The 22,457-nt window shown below is 51.8% G+C and overlaps 1 protein-coding gene and 1 non-coding gene across 5 annotated transcripts in view; both read right to left on the bottom strand.

Annotated features, from left to right (window-relative positions):
• Positions 1-22,104, bottom strand: part of GRIP2 (glutamate receptor interacting protein 2) — a 50,945-nt gene extending 28,841 nt beyond the window's left edge. For all 4 annotated transcript variants that reach the window (XR_007723588.1, XM_050781614.1, XM_050781613.1 and 1 more), the window contains exons 1-9: positions 21,998-22,104; positions 6,942-7,022; positions 6,528-6,663; positions 5,477-5,622; positions 4,696-4,782; positions 4,084-4,159; positions 2,728-2,873; positions 1,484-1,631; positions 1,204-1,373 (exon numbers count right to left, since the gene is read on the bottom strand). Coding sequence is in view for 3 of the 4 variants with exons in the window: in XM_050781614.1 (XP_050637571.1) it covers positions 1,204-1,373; positions 1,484-1,631; positions 2,728-2,873; positions 4,084-4,159; positions 4,696-4,782; positions 5,477-5,622; positions 6,528-6,663; positions 6,942-7,022; positions 21,998-22,037 (1,030 nt within the window). In the remaining variant the exon portion in view is untranslated. The remainder of the gene's footprint in view (positions 1-1,203; positions 1,374-1,483; positions 1,632-2,727; positions 2,874-4,083; positions 4,160-4,695; positions 4,783-5,476; positions 5,623-6,527; positions 6,664-6,941; positions 7,023-21,997) is intronic.
• On the bottom strand, positions 12,837-12,943 carry LOC126949394 (U6 spliceosomal RNA). Its single transcript, XR_007723700.1, has one exon. It is a non-coding gene; the product is annotated as a U6 spliceosomal RNA (small nuclear RNA).
• Positions 22,105-22,457: the final 353 nt, after the last annotated feature.

Raw genomic sequence — 22,457 nt, forward strand, 5'->3', positions numbered from 1 at the left:
GATTAGAATGAGTTAATAATATAACGTGCTTGGAGCAGTGCCTGGCATTTAGTAGAAGCTCAGTTAGTGAGAGTCAAGGGGTTGTAAGCAGATGCGTAGCTTTGCAATGCTACCTCAGCTTTCCCTGTGAAGTGGGAGGACAGATGTGTCACGAGGAAGAAACGAGGCATGCAGGCCGCAGCATCAAACCTGGCACACCGCAGATGCTCGATAAACGGTACAAGAATGAATGACACTGTTCCAAGCCCTAATGTCGCCCTGATCAGTCCCTGGACTGTGGTTCAGTGCAGCTTCTTCAGAAGCTGGCAGAGACCATGGAGATGGACTCTCCCCAAGGACTGTCCTCCCAATCAGATGTGGGGGATTCCGTTCTCTTCCAGAAGATGGGGTTTGCAAAGGGTGGGGTGGACAGACTCCTTCCTCACCCTCCAGCTCTGCCCTTAGGGCTAGGATTTATAGGCCTGGGTGGTGCCCTGTCCTTTATCTCCTTCAGCCTCCCCCATGTCTGTGCATTAGCGGTCCTCCCTCCTTTTTATGGCTGAGGTAACTGGGACCCAGAGAGGGAAAGGCAGTTGTCCAGCTGCTGGGAGCAAAGATGGGACTTGCACTCAAGGCCCAAGGTTTGGTCTGCTGGAGGTGCTTTCCTGCTCTGAGCTGAAAGCTGCCCCTCTGTGGCCACCCTCCACCCTGCCCCTGGCCGCAGCTGTGCCCTCTGGACCCTCAGACCAGCCACTTCCTCTGCTCTTGGAAATGCCCAGCACCCAGCTCCCTGCTCATAGCTGGGAGACCCTGACAGTTCACAGGAGAAACTCCAGGCCCTCTCTACCTTCCCAGCTGCCTCCTCTGGACCTGCTGAGGGTCCTTGAGAAGAGCCCAGGATCTAAGCTCTGAGTAGCAGAGAGCACAGGACTGTTCCCTCCCTCATTCTAGCCCTTATACTCCTATTAATGCAACCTGTGATGAAACCAGCTTTGGGAGCATCTATGCCAGCAGGCTCAATTCAAACCTTTAAGTTGTTTCTCTGCCCCACCTTCCTACCCTCAGTGGCTGCTCTTGATAGTTTTGAGCTTCCCTGTGCAAATGAAGATTTGTCCTAGTACATTTTAGCCCGCTCCTCCCAGCCTGCCCAGGGCTCTGGTCCTGGGCCTCTCAGGTCTCATGACTGCCCAGGTTTGGGCCCTGAGATCTGCTGAGGGGACCCACCTGCCTCTGAGGGCCTCAGTGGCCGCTGACTCTGGGGCACAGGCAGGATCTCCAGCCGCACCTTCTCCGACACGCTGGCCAGGAGCTTGGTGGCCTCGAGCAGCGAGCAGTGTTCCGTGCTGGTGCCATCGATGGACAGGATGTGGTCTCCAGGGTGCAGGGCTCCGCTCCTGGTCGGGCAGGGGAGCAAAGGTGGAGGCTGATCCAGGCCAGACAAAGTTCTGGGCCGCCTCTCCCCTGTACACACCTCCATGGTGGCGGTACCCAAGGTGTGCCTTACCTGTCCACCACGCTGGCTGGCTTGATGCGGTCAATGGTGATGACTGACTTGTTCCGGAGGGAGGTGGTGGTGAGCGAGATCCCCAGGGCAGACCCTGGTGTCTTGACTATTTCCACCATCAAGGGTCCTGAAGCATTAGCCACGGTGTCTGGCATGATGGAGAAAAAAAGTCTGAAACGCAAATATCAAGCACTTTCCTCCCCAGCCTCACTCTACTATCTTGATTTAACCCTTGTGCCTGGAAGAAACTGTTAAACCCATTCGATTAACATAATTTTTTAATTCTTTTTTTCTTTGTTCTTTTATCTTCTACCAAGTGTTATATCAATTTGACAGACAAGATAGCAGTGGAGGAGGGGTAGGAGCTCAGGTCTGAGGGGCTGTGATCCCAGGGCTTTGTTGGGTGATATGAATTTGCCTGAGTTTATTAAGAGCCTGCGGTATACCAGCACTAAACTATAATGTTCACTACAATCCCATCTCAGAAAATGGCACCTCCATTAACACACCCAGTGGCTGGAAATTGAAACTTTGGCCGCACCCTTAGCTCCTGCCCTTGCCCCCACCTCCCATGTCCAAATCTCAGCAGATCAGGCCAGCTGGACCATCATCATATTCCTGAATCCCATGTCTTCTCCCTCCTTAGCCACCAGCCTGGTTCAGTCCGTTAGCTCTCGCTTGGACAGCTGCTGCCGCTTCCTATGGCCTCCCAGCTTCCACCTCACCCCGCTCTGCCCTCACCTCCTTTCACTCACCTGTGCCAACCACGGCAGCCTCCTCACTGTGACCAACCATTCCGGCCATGCTCCTGCCTCAGGGCCTTTGCACTTACTGTTCCGCCCTCCCGGAATGCTGTTCCTGGACATTCCCTGCCTCACCCATTCCCTCACTCCCCCACTTAGAGACCATCCCCCAGCCTGTCCCACCTCTCTCCCCTGCCTCTTCTCTTTTTTCCGCAGCACTTATTGCCAACTGACATACACCATATCTTCTCTGTTCTGGATACTGTCCTCTCCCCACCAGAATGCCAGCTCCGTGAGAACAGAGACCTCAATTCCGTTGTTCTAGACTGCATCCCCAGCGCATCAACCGATGCCTAGCACATACTATTTATTGCCCAGAGAGGCTGTGACTGTCCCAAGGTCATGCAGCCTTTGCAGTGGTAAAGATCCATGGCCACTGCCGCCTCCCCCCATCCCAGGCCTCCTTCTGCCTCAACCCATACACTCAGGCCCCCAACTCACCAGGGGTGGCCACATCATACTCCACCTGAAAGAGTGCCTCGTGGCTGCACTGCCGCAGGGTGGCCAGGGCGGTGGCATGGCTGGCCCCGTGCAGCGGGATTCCATCGACGCTGAGCAGCCTGTCGCCCACCTTCAGGGAGCCCTCCCTGCAGGGAAGGGCCGGTCACCAGCCTGGCCCGGCAGCAGCACTGGGCACAGCCTGTCTGGGAGGGCGCTGGGAAGGGGGGCGTGGAGGATGAAGGAAGCAGAGAGTGGGTGGAGGAGGAAGGAGAGGAGGGGACGGGTGAAGGGGTGCATGAGTGAGTGAAGGAATGAGCCACCCCAGGGGTGGGGAGCTGCATAAAGCAAGGGGGGATGAAGACAGGATGGGGCGCCTCTGCCGCCTGCCACTCCTCTGGGTGTGTAGTAATTCAGACTCAGTGCAGAACCCTGAAATGTCTGAGCTGGGGGTGCCCTTCAAGTGCTGCCCCCAACTCTTGCCTCAGGGGCAAATGAGAGCACCAGGGCCCAGAGAGGGTGTGAGCTGTGCCCATGCCACACAGCATTGGGGGCTAGTCTGAGCCATCCTGGTCCCTTCCCATTGCTCCACCCTCATCCTGGTTTCTCAGCAGTGATTCTGGCCTGATGACAACCCGCGCCTGGGAAATAACTCAGCAGGGGCCAGGGGAGGGGCCCTAGCAGCGTTCACCTCAGTTTGGGTCACATCCCCAGCCTGGAACGCCTCTCCCAACAGGTGGCCAAAGCTATTCTGGGGGGTTCTATGAATAGCTCATCACAGGGCCCTGTCCCAAGGACAGATTTAGATTTCTGACAAGGCCGTTCCAGGCTTCTCTTAAAATGGCCAGGAATCTCCCACTGGGGAGGCCAGGGGATCAGGGACTGGGAACTGGACATGTTCTTTCCCCATATTCTCTCCTCCTGGTCCTTCCGGGCTGGGCGCAGGCGGGGCCGAGCTGGGTCGATCAGCCAGGACCCAGGAGACTGAGTCACAGACAGCTACAGCAGTGACCAATCAGTGTGCCTCCAAATCTCTCATAGCAACTCTTAGGGACCATTCCATAGACGGGAAAACTAAGGAGCAGGAAAGGGAAGAACGACACCAAGGCTGCCCCTCTCCAAATACCCCAGCCCCCGAGACAGCAGGATGCTGGAGAAGAAAGGGGTTGAGGTTTCCTTCATTTGGGGTTACATCCTGGCTCCACCAGCAACTCCCTGAATCACACTAGGCAGGGAGTGCTCCCTCAGGGCCTCAGTCTCTTCATCTGGGGAACAGGCATGGTGACTCCGCTCCACGCTCTTTGCAGGGGAGTTGGGGCAGGTCAATGCAGTGTGTGGATTTCTTCTGCCTCAGCTCACCTGTCAGCAGGGCCACCGGGCCGCACGTAGGTCAGGACAAGCGGGCGGGACTTGTGCCCATCTTCATGGGCACCTCCTGGACAGAATTTGACAAGAAGCAGGAATCATTCACCCACCCCTTCCCATCCAGAGGCCCCCACACAGCCCCTGAGCAGGCTCCTTCAGTAAAACCTGTTTGAGGACCTTGTCCTTGCTATTCATGGACCCTCTTATGAGACACCAACAATAAATACCCCCTCCCAAGAGATGGTACACGGGGTGGGTAACATGACCAAAGTCCTCTCTCTGTTAAATGGCTTGCCTCCCTTCTGTGACCTCACCTTATTTCCCCTTTTCCCTGATCTCTAGGAAGCTCCAAACTTTGTTCTCAATCTCTGTAGCAGCTTTCACCATCATTTTCCAGTACAACTGTCTCCTCTCACTCTCCCCAGCCAAGCATACTTCATTGCTTGGCAAATTTTCCCATTGAATACTTACCTTAACGGTCCTGTGTTCCTTAAAGTCAGAACTGAGATATGCATAAATTACATTCAAAGCAAAACAGTGCACACATGGAATTAGTATTAGCCTCTTTCTTGCTGCCCCAATCCCAAGGGCAATTCTTTCACTGACCTCTAAGGACAAAGCCAAAGCTATTGCCCTCCTTGTAGAGGGAGACGTCCACTGTCTTTGAAATGATCCTTGGGTTATTCTCAGGCGCTGGGGAGAAATGGAGGACTCCTTTGAGTCCCTCAGTTGCATCTTCAGGCCAGCAGATGTGCCCAAAGCTCATTCCAGGAGGACTGGGTGATCAGTCACAGAGATTACAGGGAGGATAAACCCTTGCCCATTTTACAGGTCGAATAAGTGAGGCTTAGGGAGACCCTCTCCCCTAATCCCACTTAGCCCACCACTGACAGAGAGGAAAGGGCCTGCCCATGCTCACAGAGATGACGGCAGAACTCAGGCTTGAGTCCATGGCTGGTAGGCTCAGGCCAGGGTTGAATTCCAGACAGTTACTCAAAATTCATGACTTTAGACCAACTTTGAAAATCTCAAGCTAGGTGAAACCCTACACCGCTGCTACTTAGTGCAGGGCAGTGGAGTGTGGGTGTGGTAGGCCAGGGAACAACTTATTCAGCTAATGCTTCCAAAACCTTCCCCGCTAAAGGAAAAGCATCTGGAAACTAAATATGTAAAATGACATTGGCTATAGAGTCCCACCGCCTCCTAGTGACAGCATACTGCGGTCGTAGGCTCAGCCCCTAGGTGAGGTATGGATGCTTGTGGCCAGTCTCCAGGTTCCACCCACTCCATCTGGTACGATCCCCACCACCCAGGCCCTGGTGGGGAGGTAGCCGTGTCCACCCGCGACCAAGGCAGTGGAGAAAGTTCCCCGTCCAAGGGCACCCACCGGGCGGGGGCAGCTCATACTCCACCTCCAGCACCACGCGCTCGCCCACATTCTTGAGCAGGGTGATGATCTCATCGTGGCGGAGCCTGGTCAGGTGGATCCCATTCACAGACCGAATATAGTCACCAACGTTCAGCAGATCACTCCTGGAGCAGGAAGGCCAGGGCACGCATGGTAATAGGTGCTGGCCCATGCAGTCCTGGCATTCACACCCACCCTCCTCTGGAATCTTTATGATCACTGGATCGTCATTTCACAAACGGGAAAGCTGAGGCTCAAAGAGGTCAGACACTTGTCCAAGGTCACACAGCAAGTAAAAGAGTGCAGAGCCTGATGCCCAGATCCCAGGTTTTCCCTCTACACTGGTCTGCCTGCTTTTCCTTGTGCAGGGGTGTCTCAGATGAGCCTGCAGAGTGGCCAGATCATTACATCCTTTGCTATTCCCTAACGCTCCTCCTGGCTTTTCGCCACCAACCTTCCTTCTGTTCAATTGGACATTTATCTGCACCTGTCTTGTGCGAGGCCCAGGGATGCAGTGACTGAGAGGCTAACTCCCAGGCCTCCTGGTCCAAGGGAGCCACAGGGGCAAATGACAGGGGAAATCAGGACAATGTGTGCAGAAATGTGTATGTGGGGCTTCAGGAACAGAGCAGCACAGCTGCCTTGGCCTGGGGTCAGGGAGGGCTTCCTGGAGGCAGTGACCTCTGTGCTGAGTGTGGAGGGGTAAAGAGGAGTGTGCCAGAAGGATGCTGTGGGGAACAGGCTTTTGGACATAGAGGATTGCATATGCAAGGGCCTGGAGGGCAGATATGGCCTGGTGACTGTGGGGTGCTATGGCCAAGCCCCGGTGTAAAAGAAAAGAGAAGCCAGGGTCTAGAATTACAGCCTCCATTGGACGCCTTCCCTCTGCAGACACCAAGCTGATGGGTGCTCCTGGAAACAGCTGCTTGATTGCTTTGCATAAGGCCTTCAGTACATTTTCCACTGACCCTGGGGTCCCATCACTGCCTCTGCACCCACCTCCTGCTGCCATGCCAAGCCCACTTCTCACCTGGCCGCAAGTCCCCCAGGTCTCAGGTTGGAGACCCTGGGCTTTCCATCCTTGTCGGTGCCACCTGAGATAGTCAGGCCCAGTGTGCTGCCTTCCTTCTTGATCAACTCCACCACAGTAATCCCTCGGAACTCCTCTGACGACAGATGGGGATGGGGGCTTGAGTGGGCAGCTGGGGCCACCCCAGGCCCCCAGCTCCAAGACAAGTGAGGCAAGCACCTGGTTAGTAGGGCACTCTGCTACATAGACCTGGGTGATGATCATCTCCTTTTTACAGAGGAGAATCAGACAGGTTAACTGGCTGGTCTAAGGTCACAGAGCAAGTTAGTGGCAAAGCTGTTGCCGTCTGACCCCCACCTAGGGCTCTCTGTGCCTTCAGGGCAGAAAAAGAGGGAATGAGGGAAGCCTCATTACCTGGAATGCTCTGTCTGCGGCATGCCAGGGAAACGTCAGCCCCTCCTGCGTCCTTGCCTCCTTTGGAGTAGGGCCCATCGTCTGCAGGGGAGAAAGAGGGAAAGGCCGAGTTCCACTTTCATTTCCATGCCTGCAGACCTCCTCTGCTTTGGTTATTTTCTACTCCGTGGACGTGGCCTGTAAGATGGGTTCCCTCCTGCCACCAGCTCCACCTGATTCTCTGCTGGAGAATCATCAGGGCTGCTCCTCCCAAAGAAAGCCTGGCCCCTGCTCTTGGGGCTGAATAACATTCTCTGAGCACTACACTATACATTGGGAGCTTCACAGCCATTCTGTGGTTCACTGTCTCAACAACCCTGTGAATGGTGTTACCATGGATCAGATTATTCCACTGTACAGATAAGGAAGCTGAGGCTCAGAGAAGGCCAACTCATGCCCATCGTCACACAGCTGGAGAGTTGTGCAATCTGCATTAGAACCCAGTTCTGCTGACTCTACTACCCAGGGCTGTGCTTACATACCTGCTGGGACGGGCAGCTCTCTCACATGCAGGCACCGCAGCTCATGTGAGACAGCTCTGACAGAGAGGAAACTCAATCTTGGGTGGACCAGATTAATGCTTCCTCATGAGGACCGCACTTTACAGTTTACGAATCACATTCTCAAGTGTTCTAGGCAGCCTGAGATAAGTCTGTCCTCCTTCACTCTAATTCGAGAAAGTGCTCCCTCGTGTTTCCTCAAATATTGTTTCCATCAGCTCTCTCTCTTTTTAAAAGCTTAATAGATGTACTTCAGGACTTCCCATTTTATTCTCCATGACCCACATCCACCCTTCTCTCATACTTTCCGTATCTTCTTTATCTCTCCAAGATACGTCTAATCTGCAATGAAATCTGCCTTTTTTGCTTCTTTTAAGTTAGTAGAAAATCTTTCATACATTTCAAACATATAGAAGGTAGGACAGTATGATGCAGAGATTCTCAAAATGTGGTCCCCAGGCCCACAGCACCGGGGAACTTGTCAGAAATGTAAATTCTTCGCTGGCCACAGTGGCTCATGCCTGTAATCTCAACACTTTGGGAGGCTGAGGCAGGTGGATCACTTGAACCCTGGGGTTCAAGACCAGCCTTGGCAACATAGTAAAACCCCATCTCTACAAAAAATGCAAAAATTGGCCGGGCATGGTGGTACGTGCCTGCAGACCCAGCTACTCGGGAGGCTGAGGTGGGGCTATCACTTGAGTTTGGGAGGTCGAGACTACAGTGAGCTGTGATTGTGCCACTGCATTCCAGTGACAGAGTGAGACCCTCACTCTGTCTCAAAAAGAGAGAAAGACAGAGACAGAAGAGAGAGAGAGAGGGAGAGAAAGAAGGAAAGGAAGAAGGGAAGGGAAGGGAAGGGAAGGGAAGGGAAGGGAAGGGAAGGGAAGGGAAGGGAAGGCAAGGCAAGGCAAAGCAAGGCAAGGCAAGGCATTTCCTTTCCAAGGCATTGCCTTTCCTAGGCATTTAAAGTGTGTTAAAGCTACAGAAATTGGATTGTTTTTCAAATTTCATTTTCTAATTACTTGGAAAGGAAAGGAAAGAAAAGGAAGAAGGAAAGAAAAGGAAAGGAAAGGCAGAAAGGAAGAAAGGAAGAAGGAAAGGAAACGAAGAAGGAAAGGAAAGGAAGAAGGAAAGCAAGGGGAGGGGAGGGGAGGGAGGGGAGGGAAGAGGGAGGGAAGGAGGAAGGAAAGGGAAGTAAGAAAGGAAAATTCTTGGTCCCAACTAGGACCTGAAAAAGCAAACACTCTGGGGGTGGGCTCCAGGAATCTGTAAGTGTGTGTATATTAGTATATTAGTCTAACTTATATTTGTCTCCACTTTTTAACATTTAGACTAGGGGACGGTGGCTCATATCCATAATCCCAGCACTTTGGGAGGTCGAGGTGGGCGGATCACCTGAGGTCAGGAGTTCGAGACCAACCTGGCCAACATGCCAAAACCCCATCTCTACTGAAATTACAAAAATTAGCGGGGCATGGCCGGGCGCGGTGGCTCAAGCCTGTAATCCCAGCACTTTGGGAGGCCGAGATGGGCGGATCGCAAGGTCAGGAGATCGAGACCATCCTGGCTAACACAGTGAAACCCCGTCTCTACTAAAAAAAAAAATACAAAACACTAGCCGGGCGAGGTGGCGGGCGCCTGTAGTCCCAGCTACTTGGGAGGCTGAGGCAGGAGAATGGCGTGAACCCGGGAGGCGGAGCTTGCAGTGAGCTGAGATCTGGCCACTGCACTCCAGCCTGGGCGACAGAGCAAGACTCCGTCTCAAAAAAAAAAAAAAAAAAAAATTAGCGGGGTATGGTGGTGGATGCCTGTAATCCCAGCTACTTGGGAGGCTGAGGCAGGAGAATCGCTTGAACCCGGGAGGCGGAGGTTGCAGTGAGCTGAGACCGCGCCATATCACTCCAGTTTGGGTGACAGAGTGAGACTTCATCTCAAAAAATAAAAAATAAAAATAAATAAAAATTTAAATATAGTAAAATTTACTCTTTGTGGTGAGCATGTTGATGCACTTTGGAAAATGTCTCCTGACCACCACCACAACCAAGTTTTAGAGCATTTCTATAGGCCCCCGAAATTCTCCCTTGATGTTCCACTGTAGTCAGTCCCTGAGCCATCCTTTGTTCCCCACAAGCACTTATCTGTTTTCAGTCTCTATCATTTTGTCTTCTCCAGAATGTCATGTAAGTGGAATCACTCAGTATGTACGCTTTTGAGTCCAGTTTCTTAAATTTAGCATAATCATTTGAGATTCAGCCATAGTGTCGTGTGTATCAGAAGTTTGCGTCTTTTTTTGTTTTGTTTTGTTTTGTTGAGACGGAGTCTCGCTCCGTCGCCCAGGCTGGAGTGCAGTGGCCGGATCTCAGCTCACTGCAAGCTCCGCCTCCCGGGTTCATGCCATTCTCCTGCCTCAGCCTCCCAAGTAGCTGGGACTACAGGCGCCCGCCACCTCGCCCGGCTAGTTTTTTGTATTTTTTTTTAGTAGAGACGGGGTTTCACTGTGTTCGCCAGGATGGTCTCGATCTCCTGACCTTGTGATCCGCCTGTCTCGGCCTCCCAAAGTGCTGGGATTACAGGCTTGAGCCACCACGCCTGGCCAAGTTTGTGTCTTTTTACGGACAACTTGGGTAGCATCGAATGGATGTACCAGTTGTTTAGCTATTGATCTGTTGAAAGACATTGCTATTGTTTCCAGTTTTTGGTGATTTTGAATAAAGCCTTAATAAACATTTGCATACAGGCTTTTGTTTGAACATAAGCTTCTGTTTCATCCAGGAATGGCATCGCTAGGTGGTATGGCGAGAATATGGTTAAATGTATAAGAAACTGCCAAACTGTTTCAAAGTGGCTGTGCCATTTTGCACCCGATCAACAATGTAAAAGAGTTTCAATCGCTCTGCATCCTCATCAGCACTTGGTAATATCAGTTAGGGTTTAAACAAAAAAATTTAGGCTGGGCACATTGGCTCATACCTATAACCCCAAAACTTTGGGAGGCCAGGGTAGGAGGATCACTTGAGCCCAGGAATTCAAGACCAGCCTGGGCAACACAGCAAAACCCTGTCTCCCAATTAAAAAAAAAAAAATTAGTCATGCTAATACATGTGCAGAGGTATCTTACTGTGATTTTAATTTGCATTTGTGTAACAACTAATGAGGTTGGGCACTTTTTTTTAACTTGCCATTCATCTATATCTTTGAGGAAGTGCCAAAGCTTTTGCCCATTTTTTTTTTTTTTTTTTTTTTTTTTTTTTTTTTTTTGAGGCGGAGTCTTCACTCTGTCACCCAGGCTGGAGTGCAGTGGCACCATCTCGGCTCACTGCAAGCTCCGCCTCCCGGGTTCGCGCCATTCTCCTGCCTCAGCCTCCGGAGTAGCTGGGACTACAGGCGCCCGCCACCGCGCCCGGCTAATTTTTTGTATTTTAGTAGAGACAGGGTTTCACCGGGTTAGCCAGGATGGTCTCGATCTCCTGACCTCGTGATCCGCCCGCCTCGGCCTCCCAAAGTGCAGGGATTACAGGCGTGAGCCACCGCGCCCGGCCGCTTTTGCCCATTTTTAAGTTGGGTTGTTTGTTTCCTTGTTACTGAGTTTTCATATATTCTGGATACAAATCCTTTGTCAGATGTAATAATGTGTGCTTCGAAAAGCCTTCTAGGTGACTGTGTCACACTAAAGTTTGAAAAACACTTGTATAATGAATTGGATTTACGTAATGGGTAGTTTTAACAATCATTAACACTTTGCCATATTTAATCCATTTATTTTTATCTATGCTGAAATATTTTAAAACAAATCCTGGGCATAATGCAATTTCACCTTTAAGTATTTCAATATGCATTTCTAAATAGGAACCTATTTCTTATATAACAAAAGTACTATATCCCACCTTACAAAGTAATACCATAATTATTAGTCTAATACCCATTCCAAATTTTAATTCCAACAGTACATTTATGGCTCTTGAAAGTTTTGATTATTTTGCTTATATATTTGTTCTGTTTTTATATTTTGTTCTTTTTCTGTTGCTCCTTATGTTTCTAATAATTTTAAATCTTTTGAACATTCATCTGTTATTCTATTTTTCCATTATCTCAAATTCTTGGGAGGTATTTCTTTCGCCTGGGTGTCTGATGACTCTCCCTTACAGTAGACTGTTTCCTCGTGTGGTTGGTAATTGTTGGATTGTGAGCTCATCTTTAGTGGGGCTTCAACTGTGGGAATTCTATTCAGCCTGATTGTAGGGCTCCAGAGTCCAGAGAGAATTTTCCATTCCTTCCCCTGAGGGCTTGCCAAGGTATCATTACCCTGATATCAATGATTATGGGTATTTACAACACTCGTTAGAATTTACAATACCCCCATGGTATTCTAAATACCGATCTTGGCTCAAAGATTCCAGAACCATGGTGGTATTAAAAATTCTAACGTTCACCAGAAACAAGGGGCACATCTTAGATCACAAATCCTCAAAGGAGACCACTGGAGGCTGAGTTGAGACAGATAAGCTTTTGTTTTAGCTCCCTGACAGATGGGTGAATATTTTCTAAGTCCCCCTTTCACTGAGGGTAGATCTCTTCAAAGGTCCTGGCTTTATGCTGGGGTCTCAGTACCAACTTGGGAAAGTACAAGGTATCTTTTCCTGTAGCTCTGAGCCATTAAAACCCAAGCCTTCGGCTACCAGACCAGACGCACAAACATTCCCCCCATTCCTGCTGCCACCCCAGTAGAGAAGCCCCAGCATCACCTGCACTCATCCTGCTCGTTTTCCATTTCTCCTCATTTTTTAAGTGGAAATGCATTGAATTTATAGGCCCATTTGTGGAGAATTGATGTCTTTTTCTTTGGGAGACAATATTGAACCTTCCAGTCAATGATCACAGTATACTCCTCCATTCATTTTGTCTTTAATTTCTCCTAAGAACACTGTGTATACTTGTATGAGAAAAAGTCTTACACCACTTTCATTAAATGTATTCCTAGGCATCTAAAGTGTGTTAAAGGTAAGGAAAGTAGATTGTTTTTCAAATTTCATTTTCTAATTATTTGTTCCTGGTGTATAAATATACAGTTCATTTTATATTCTGAGCTTAAAAAATGTATTTTTAATTCTCGTGGGTATGTAGTAGGCGTATATATTTATGGGGTAGATGAGATATTTTGATACAGGTATGCACTGCCTAATAATCACGTCAAAGTAAATGGGGTATCCACCACCTCAAGCATTTATCCTTTGTGTTACAAACAATCCAATTAAACCCTTTTAGTTATTTTTAAATGTACAATTACATTATTATTGACTATCATCACCCTAGTGTGCTATCAAATACTAGGTCTTATTCATTCTATTTTTTTTGTAAAAATATGGAACACTTCACAAATCTATGTGTCATTCTTGTATAGAGGCCATGCTAATCTTCTCTGTATCATTCCAATTTTAGTATCTGTGCTGCCTAAGCAAGCACATATTCTGAACTTTTAAATTCACGTATTAATTCTAAGTTTAGCCATACATTATTTTGGATTTTCTATATACATAATCATATCATCTGTGAAAATGACAGTTTGATTTCTTACTTTCTAAACTTTATGCCTTTCATTTTTCTTATTTGCCCTATTGGACTGGCCAGACCTTCCTTACAAAGTTGATGGGCTGATTACACAGACCATCCTTATCTGCTTGATAGTCTCATTCACTTCATTTCTGATGCCCGAGGTTTTCCTTACTTTCCCGTGACTGCACCTGAGCATTTCAAAGGAGTTGGAAGCTGGAAGGTTGTCTGGTCACCTGCTGGGCCCCAGCCTCCCTGCGGCATCCCTCGTTTTGCACATACCTCATTTTGCGGGGCTCTGCCTGAGTTAAGGGCGGGGTTCGGCCTGATGGGACGTGTTCTGGTTTCTCCTCTATGTGCTGACAGACAGGGGAAGGAAACTCACAGATCCTGCAGCAGCCACGCCCTGTGCACACCACCACATTATCTCATTCCACCTCATTCACTTCTCACCGTGGTCTTGGGAGGAGGTAGGTGCTGCAATCACACCCATTTGACAGATGAGGAAACAGGCTCAGAAAAGGGAGGTCTTTGGCCAAAGCAGCGTCTACCAAGAGCTGGAACCAGACCCCAGGCCTGTTTGCGTATTCTACCCTGTGCTCGAGGCCCCATCGACCGGGTTATTTTTTTCATATTCCTCATCTAAGTCTCCTTTCTCAGTACTGGGCTGACACGGGCAAGAGCAGGTGCCAAAAAGAGAAGGGACGCATCATCAAGCTGGTGGGCTCCCTGCGCTGTCTCAGGGCTCAGCCCTCCCAGGCACCTTCTGCTCCTTCCTCAGGCCTCGCCTGAGCCCGCACATGCCCGCGCCTGCCCTTGAAGAAGGGCTCTCCTGCCACCCCAACCTCTGCGGCTCCAGCTTAGCCTAGTGTTAGCAGAAGAGGCTCGGGGGTCAGTCAGGCCTGAGTAGAGATCCTAGCTCTGCCATTCGCCAGCTGTGGGAACTTCGCTCTCCTCCTCCACCTCACACCCATGGAAAGTGAGACCTGACCCAGCGGCCCACGCGCCCTCCCATTCTCAGTGGCAGCGGGAGAAAGGAAGGGAGAAGGTTCAGTCTCCGCAGGTGGCAGAGCCACTTCCCCTACTCTGCTCCAGCCAGGTCTTTTTCATGAAGGGAGCGTCTGATTAGGGTTCAGCCAGGGTTGGCTGGGTCAGTCAGGGTATGAGTGGCCTGAGTCAAGGTCAGGACTCAGCCTGGGCCAGGGTGGGGGCTCAGCCAGAACCGGGAACAGGGCTCAGTCTACGGGAGGTTTCTCAGCCTTAGCACTATGGGTGTTTTTTTGCCAGATGACTCCTTGCGGTGGGGGCTTCTCTTCTGCATTGCAGGAAGCTGAGCAGCATCCCTGGCCTCTAACCACCAGATGCCAGGAGCATCTGTGACCAACAAAAATGACTCCAAACACTGCCAAATGTTCTCTAGGGGAACCATATCGCCCCCAATTGAGAACCATTGCTCTACAGTCAGGAGGGGACTCAACCTGGGTCAGGGGCGGGGCTCAACCTGCTTTAGGGTAGGGGCTCAACCTGGGTCTGGGGCAGGCTCAGCCTGAGTTAAGGGCGGGGCTCAGGCTGAGTTGAGGGCGGGGCTCAGCCTGAGTTAAGGGCGGGGCTCAGCCGGAGTTAAGGGCGGGGCTCAGCCTGAGTTAAGAGCGGGGCTCAGCCTGAGTCAGACGTGGGGCTCAGCCTGAGTCAGACGTGGGGCTCAACCTGGTTCCTAGCCGGATCCTGCTGAGTTGAGGGCGGGGCTCAGCCTGGTTCCCGGCCGGATCCTGCTGAGTTGAGGGCGGGGCTCAGCCTGGTTCCGGGCCGGATCCTGCTGAGTTGAGGGCGGGGCTCAGCCTGAGTCAGTGTTTCTCCTCAACTTGGGCCTACGGAAGCCTGAGAGCGTTCCCACCTGCAGCTGTAACCGCTGAGAAAGGTCCCGGTCGCCAACTACTGTGCTCCGCCAGACCAGGGCTGGGCTCTCTTTGCTTGCCAGCAGCTAATAAATAACAAATCAAATAGCAGTTAAGCCAGGAATCATTTCCAGGTCCCCTGGGGTTGGGTCCTCAGCAGCTCCGCTCATCCCCCTTCCACCTATAGTTCACATCAGCCGCCAAGAATTCAGGCAACACCCCATTAAGTATAATGCCTCCCATTACGGTTTCCTAATACGCACTTCATTTGGATTCAACAAGATGTTTCTGAGCTAATAAAATCAAAAAGACTGGGTTCTATCAACTGTGTGACAGTGAACCTCTCTGGTATTTCATGAGGGCAATTCTGGAATTAAAATATGTCTTATCCTGTGCAGATTAGATTCTGTCCCTGGAAAATCCCTCTCTCTCTCTAGCTGTCTTGGGAAGACCAGAGATAAGCTTGCTAGCTCCAGGTTTATGAACCCTAAGAGGAAAGTGGGGGAGAGAGAAGGATTATCTCTTAAGGAAAGGATAAGGAAGCCAAAATCCAAGTTCACCAAATTCAGAGCAGTGGAATCCCAGAGTGGATGTGGAGCTGTGAGCTCTAATTGTAAAAGCAAGTCGGAAATTCAGACGGAGGAACAATGGCACCCCCAAAAGCTGGATGCTGAAGCACAGGGTGCCCAATGTTGGTTGGCGAAGGGGAGGACCCATGCCCTGGGTCTCTGTGGTGCCCTCCAAGTTTGTCTCTGACACTGCCTCTCTTCCCTTTCCTCAGCCCAATATTCAGATTTTGCTCCAGTGCACTACCAGGTGCCAAACTGGATTACAATGACACCTTAGGGACAGCAGAGGTGCAAGAGTCTGCTGGTCTCGACACTGAGTGGCCGCAACTCCCTTCCTGCTACAATTTTTGGCTGGTTTGGGGTTCAGGCTGTGAGCCATCTCTTTTCCCAGCTGTCAGAGACTTGACTGTGTGCTGCAAAACAAATCATACTACTGTGCGCAAAGAGTCAGTGGGCAGCAGGCGAGGTCTCGAGAGACTTCCCTAGGGAATGCATGTGCATCTCAGGGTGTGCCCTTGGTGGCCTCTTGTGGAAGTCAAGAAGTCATTCTTGATAGGCGAGTTGCCAGATAAGAGGCTTCTGAGCAGCCAAGATCCCCTGGCATAGTCAGAAAGGTGCCCGGAAGGAATGCTGCAGTGATTGCTGATGCCCGTTCAAAGGGGACATAGGGTTTCCCTTTCACGAACATCCTCAGATGGTGGGGAACTGAGGCAGCATCCAAACCAAGAATCAACATAGGGTTAGAATTACCAATTGGTTGCGTGACTCGAGCCGCCATTTCCCCCTCTGTAAAATGGGGGTGTCTCTCCCATGGCTGACTCCAGCTGGCCAGAGCTTGAAAAGTTGAGGGGATTACTTTATTTATAGAAAACCCCTTGGGGGTTCAGACCCCCTCCTCAGAGAACATGCTTGCTCTCCCACTCTCTCTTTTTTGTTCCAGGACCTGGTAATTATATGCTTAGAGATGAAGGCTTTTCAAAAACATCTTTCCCACCAATTTTCAGCTGGAAACGTGCATAAAAAACAGAGATATTTTTATCCATGTTTTTTTTTTTCCCCAGTCTCCTCCTTCCAGCAATGGGCAATTATGAGCTTTTGCCTTCAGTCAATCGTCCTGTAGGAACTCGCTTTGGAGGAAAATTCATTTCCGCAGTGGTGCCAGCCAGTCCCAGCAAATGTGGGGTGTGCAAGTCAGGGGAGGAGGAACAGAGGGAGAAACGTGCTTGGAGCTCAGACCTGTACACCTGGTACTCAGGCCCACGCTGCAGCCAGGGTGGGTGGGTGGGTGGGCTTTTTTTTATTTTATTTCTCTTGAAATCATGGCTAATTTGCCTTCATTATCTCCCTCTCTCTGGGGCCGCAGGGGACTATTGAGCTTTGACAAAGGAAAAAGGAAGTCAACTCCTTGCCAGGCTGCCTTCGCCAGAGTCCTGCCTAAGTGGGGTGGCCGGAAAGAAGCGCAGGGGAGTGGGCGGGACTATAAAGTCAGCCGGCTTTGACTGCTGCCCTGTTCTGCGAGCCTCCTGGAGGGAGGACACAGCACCTGAAAAGGGACCACTGAGAAAACAAAGGCCCAGAGGCTCCACTTGGGGCAAACAGGGCATGGTCTGCAGGGACAGTGGGCTGTCAGCCAGGACCATGCCAGCGCACAGGGACCCTGGGTGCTGAAGAGGACATGGGCGCTAAGCACTCCACCAAGTGACGGTCCAGCCTCGCCCCACTGTGGAGGGGATTGTTGATATGGTGGGAAGGGAGGCATGGGCTTTGGAGTCAGTCCAACTTGGGACTTTGATTCTAAATCGGCTGCCAACTGGCTAACGGATCTGGGACAAGGCACTTCTCTCAGAGCCTCAGACTTCTCCTCTGCAAAATGGGGGTACTGGTGCCCACCCATGGGTTGCTGGGAGGAACTGTGCACAGAAACCATAAAACATGGCAGTTCCCTTCCTGCCTGCTTCCCTCACCTTGTTGAAAAGTTTTCCTAGATCAATCATGACGACAGCTCCTAGTGATTAAGTGCCGGTTTCTGTGCTTCCTAAGCATGATCTCATTTAATCCTCACCACCTTTGAGGTGGTATAATCATGATTCTCATTTTACAGGTGAGGAAACTGAGGCACAGAGCGGTTAAGTGATATCCCATGATAAAGGGCAGGGCCAGGGTTTGAACCCAGGCCTACTGAGGCACAGAGAGGTCAAGGGAACTGCTCAGGGGCACAGAGCTTCTAAGTGGCAGAGCCAGGATTGAAGCCCAGGCCTTCTGGCTTCCTAAGGGGTCTGACCCTACCCTCTGGGCGCCTTCCTGCCTACTCCCCCATCCATGCAGGCCTGGAAGGTGCTGTGATGCCTGCAGCCCTAGGGATGTTCAGCTCCAGGCAGAGCCCCAGCTCCTTTGGGCATTCCTCCCTGGCCACTGAGGGCTGGAACAGGCCAAGGGCTCGATGGAGATGCCTCAAAGCCAGTTACAGGCTGACCTCTGAATGACAGTTCCAATCCCCACGGCTGACAAGCCTCCCAGGAAGCCCAGCTTCCATGGGGAGAGCAGCATAGAAAGATCAGATAAGCTCGGCAGAAGCACGTTTTTAAGGGAGACAAAAAGAAATGCATCAATAGATTTAAAAATTTGAAGCCTCATTCATTTGTTGCCAAGGATTGCAAGGAAAAAAACCAGAACTTTAATAAGTAGCACCCAGTGTTGGGCCCTTCCCTGGGCCAGGCCTGCTCTAAGCACTTTATGGATGCTAAGTCAGTTAATTGTCCTAAGAACCACAGGAGGGAGGCTCACCCATTGTCCCCAGTTTACAGATAGGGAGCCTGAGGCCCAGAGAAGCCACTGAGTTGGTGAGCTACAGAGGCACCTGGAACCCAGGGCTCCCTGACCTCACAACAGACCATGTCCTGAACCCTCAGCTCTGCTCTTTCCCTCCAAACAGGAGGGCAACAGACCTCAAATGAGAAGCATCAGGGCACTGGGAAGGCGACAGCTCCAGTACCCCAAGAGCCCCTGAGTTAGGGTTCAGGCACTCACAGGCTGGGTGCATCAGGGCTATCAGGACCCATGGCATCACCTGGAGAGGCCGCCACCCCCACAATCCTCCTCCACACAGGGGACTTCACCTCCTGATGCTCGCCCTGGCCGGCTCCACTCCAGCACACTGTGCATTTTCTCACTTAATCCTCATAACCACACTGCCACTTGGGCACTGTTATTCTCCCCATTTTACAGCTGGGAAAACTGAGGCACGGAGATGCCAAGTGACTTGTTCCTGGTTACACAGCCAGAAGTGACAAAGCTGAGATTTGACCCGATGGGCTCACCCCACCTTGGCAACTGCACTATAAATGGAGGTAAAGCCTTCCTGGCCTGGGCACATCTGTCCTTTCCACCCGAGGCCCACCAGACTCACACCCCCCTAGGGCCTTTGCACCGGCTGCTCCCTCTGCCCACAAAACTCTTCCCCAGACATCCACAAAACTCCCCTCTCAGCTCCTTCAGGAACTTGTAGAAATATCACCTCCTCAGGCAGGCCTTCCCCATCCTCCTGTTTGAAGTTACGCATGCACCCTGTACCTCCACACCTCCTCTCCGCTCCCCCCGTGCTTCGTGGTCCTCTGGGCAATCAACAGCATCTAACTATGACTGTTTCTACTTGGATGTCAGCTCCAGGGGGCCGGGCTTCTGTCTGTCCGCTCACTGCTGCATGCAGCACAGACAGTATTGTCTGGCATGTAGTACGTGCTCAGCAAATATTTTTAAAATTCAATTCCCATTTACAGATTAGGAGAATGAGAATCAAAGAGGTGGAATGAGTTTCTCAAGGTCAGAGACTAGGAAGAGACAGAGCCAGGATGCAAACTCAGGCGAAGGATTGCCCCATGGCCACCGCCCCTGCTGTGGAGTAGGAGGCCAGGCCTGCCCGAGGAGTCTCAGAGCCAAGGGGTAGGCCTGGTGAGGACTCCTCAGAGGACTGGGCAGCCCAGGGCACAGCAGGGGGACCTTCACACATGCACACCCACACCCACTGAGACTTCCCTGCCCCCAGCATGGCAGCAAGCGCCTGCTCAGACCTAGCAGGCCCGGAACAAACATGTCTTTGTGGCTGCGGAGTCAGAGCAGGCCTCCCGTCCTTGAGGCAGGAGCGTGAACATGGAGAGGGACTTCCTGCCAAAATCTGTGTTCAGGCCTACTGTGTGCCCCAGCCCCAGCCAACTGAGTTAGGTCACAATCCCTTCCTGCCAGAGCTCTGGGGTTAGTGACAGGAAAACAAGACTCCCTGGAGTGAGACTGGACATGCCCAGGGTGTGGGGCCTGAGAAGGGACCCACCCAGAGCCCATCAGGAGCAGAGAAAGGACACAGGGCTGCCTGGTCCACAGAGCCCAGCTCCAATCCTGACACTCACTGAGGCACACTGTCAGTGGGCTGACTTCTCAGGGCTGCAGTCTTCTCTGCCAAATGTGGAGGTGTATGGAGTGGCCACCTGTTGGCTGCCCTCACCAGCTCCAGGGGAGGCCACATGACCAGGCCTGGCCAATCAGAGGCCAATCAGAGGCTCAGTGATCCATCAGAGGTGGGCGTGTGATACAAGTTGGACCAATGACAGCCGTTTCTGGGGCATTTGCTGGAACTACTGGAAATAGGCTCTCTTTCCTTAGGGATGGCTGAGCTGGTTGACCTTAAGTTTGAAGGTGCCAGGAACCCTCAAGGAAAGGAAACAGTCTGCCTGGAAATGAAGCTCACTAAAGTGAAGCAGAACAAGCTACGAAGAGACCCAGAGTCCTAATGATGTTAATTCGGCATCTGGATCCCACTGTGCCTGAAGCTCCATCTTTATACTTTTTGAAAGAAGAGCCTTGGTGCTGATGCAAACTGAAGCAAGTGTGATCATGAGGAGACCTAGGATGGGGGCCACGGTGGTGAGGGTAAAGGTCAAGTAAGTCATCAGAGAGAGAAAATGTCAGAGATATCAGGAAGGGCCTTGAATGCCAGGCTCAGAAGCTGAGCAGATTTGAGTTTTGGCAAGCTTCCTCCCATGGCAGCAAAGGGGTGGAGGCCAGGAGGCCAGGGAGGAGACTGGGCAAAGGCCCAGGTAGTTGATGCTGAGCCTGGGCCAAGATGGAGGTCATAGGCCCATGAGGAGGGGGAGACACCTCCCTGGCAGTGCCCCAGGTAAGGTCTCCAGGGCACTGCTGCCTTTGTGGCCCTAACCACAGCAGACCAAGGTGACCCCACTCACCTGGGACTTGGGTTGAAAGATCAGATGTGCCAAGGCCAAGAAGGCAGAGCCTCCGTTTACAGTGCAGTTGCCAAGGAGGGGTGGGCCCATCGGGTCAAATCCCAGCTTTGTCACTTCTGGCTATATAACCTTGAACAAGTCACTTAGCATCTCTCTGCCTCAGTTTTCCCAACTGTAAAATGGGAAGAATAACAGTACCCAAGTGGCAGTGTGGTTATGAGGATTAAATGAGAAAATGCACAGAAAGCTTAGAACAGAGCCTGGCCCAGAGGAAGCTCTAGACAACAGCCAGCTATTGTGATTATTAGTGTTATTTTTTCTGGGTTGCTAAGGCTAGGTCCAGAGGTGACCTGGCTCTGCTCCTTGCCATGGGAAGGGAGGTAGGAATCCAAGTCCACTGGGCCCTCAGAAGCAGGGTTGGGGGCTCTGCTGTAAAAGTCATCTGGGTGTCAATCACAGCTCGGCCATTGCCCTCCCTGAGCCTTGGTTTCCTCCTCTGTCCACCGGGACCACAGTCTCTGCCCTTGGAGCTGTTGTGCAAAGATATGTTAAGAACGTGCAAAGAAACCAGTGAGGCAACCCCAGGGCAGTGAATGCAGTACGTTCTGGTCCGGGCTGCAAGCTCCCTCTTTGGGGGAATAAGGTGAGCCCAGGCTGAGGCTGGAGAGACAGATGGAAAAATCGTGTCTGTCCCTCTCTGGGTCCCAGCCTCAGCACACCCAGGAATGTGGCAGCTGTAATCCCCCATCCCACACATTCCCAGAGTCCCAGGGTCTCACCAGCCAGACCCCCAAGCCAGAGTTTCTTCTGCTGAGGTCCAGCCTCCTGCCCACCTGTGCTGGCACAGGAACTCCTCACCACCACCTTGCCTGTGGGCCTTGGGCTCTCACCCCTCTGGGTCAGACACTCACTCCCACCAGGCAGCTGTGCAGATCCTGAGATTGGGCAAAAAGCTTTGCTCACACCCGGATGGGACCAGCCTTCCTCCTACAGGGCTGAGCGCTGCCCTCAGAACCTCGAGACCCGCCTGTTCTGCCTGCCTGTGCCGGACAGCCCTGGGGAAGGCTGAGCTATCCTACTGCAGGACAGTGGCCAGGGTCAGACATACAGCCCTAGCAAGTGTCCTGCCCCACCCTCCCCAAGCCCTGGGTTTCCAGGGAGTGGCAGTCCCGGGTCTCAGCCATCCAGTCCCCTCTCTCTGGGCAGCAGCTCCAGAGGGACCTATGTGTTCAGCCCCATCACTCTGCCCACAGACCCCCCATTACATACCCGCCTCTCCAGGGGTCTCCCGGCTGAGCCCACACAGCATGTTCGCTATTGTCTCCCCTGCTGCCCACCAACTCCCTCGGGAGCCACGCTGCTCGGCCCTCCCTTCCCTCCCCAGGGAGGGGCTGTGGGAGGGAAGCTCACAGCTCCCACTGGCTGGGCACCGAGTCCACCCACTGCAGCGGGCGGCTCTCTGCTTAAAGGGGACATGGCTGTTGTCAAGGCTGGCTCCAGGACAGGGTCCAACACGCCCCGCCCCTGCAGCCTGGGTCTGGACAGGGCGTCTTTGAAGGTGGCAGTGCCTGGGGCTTCCTCCAGGGCTCTCAGGCAGAGAGAGAGTCTGCTCCTAACTTGCCCTGGGATTTTGGCAAACGACTGCCCCCCCAGGCATCAGTTTTTTCATCTGGAGACAGGGAACAGTGCTTTCCAAACTTTTTTTCTTTTTTTCTACGTAGCAGATTCC

The sequence above is a fragment of the Macaca thibetana genome, chromosome 2 (genome assembly GCF_024542745.1).
Source record: "Macaca thibetana thibetana isolate TM-01 chromosome 2, ASM2454274v1, whole genome shotgun sequence".
Taxonomy (NCBI): domain Eukaryota; kingdom Metazoa; phylum Chordata; class Mammalia; order Primates; family Cercopithecidae; genus Macaca; species Macaca thibetana.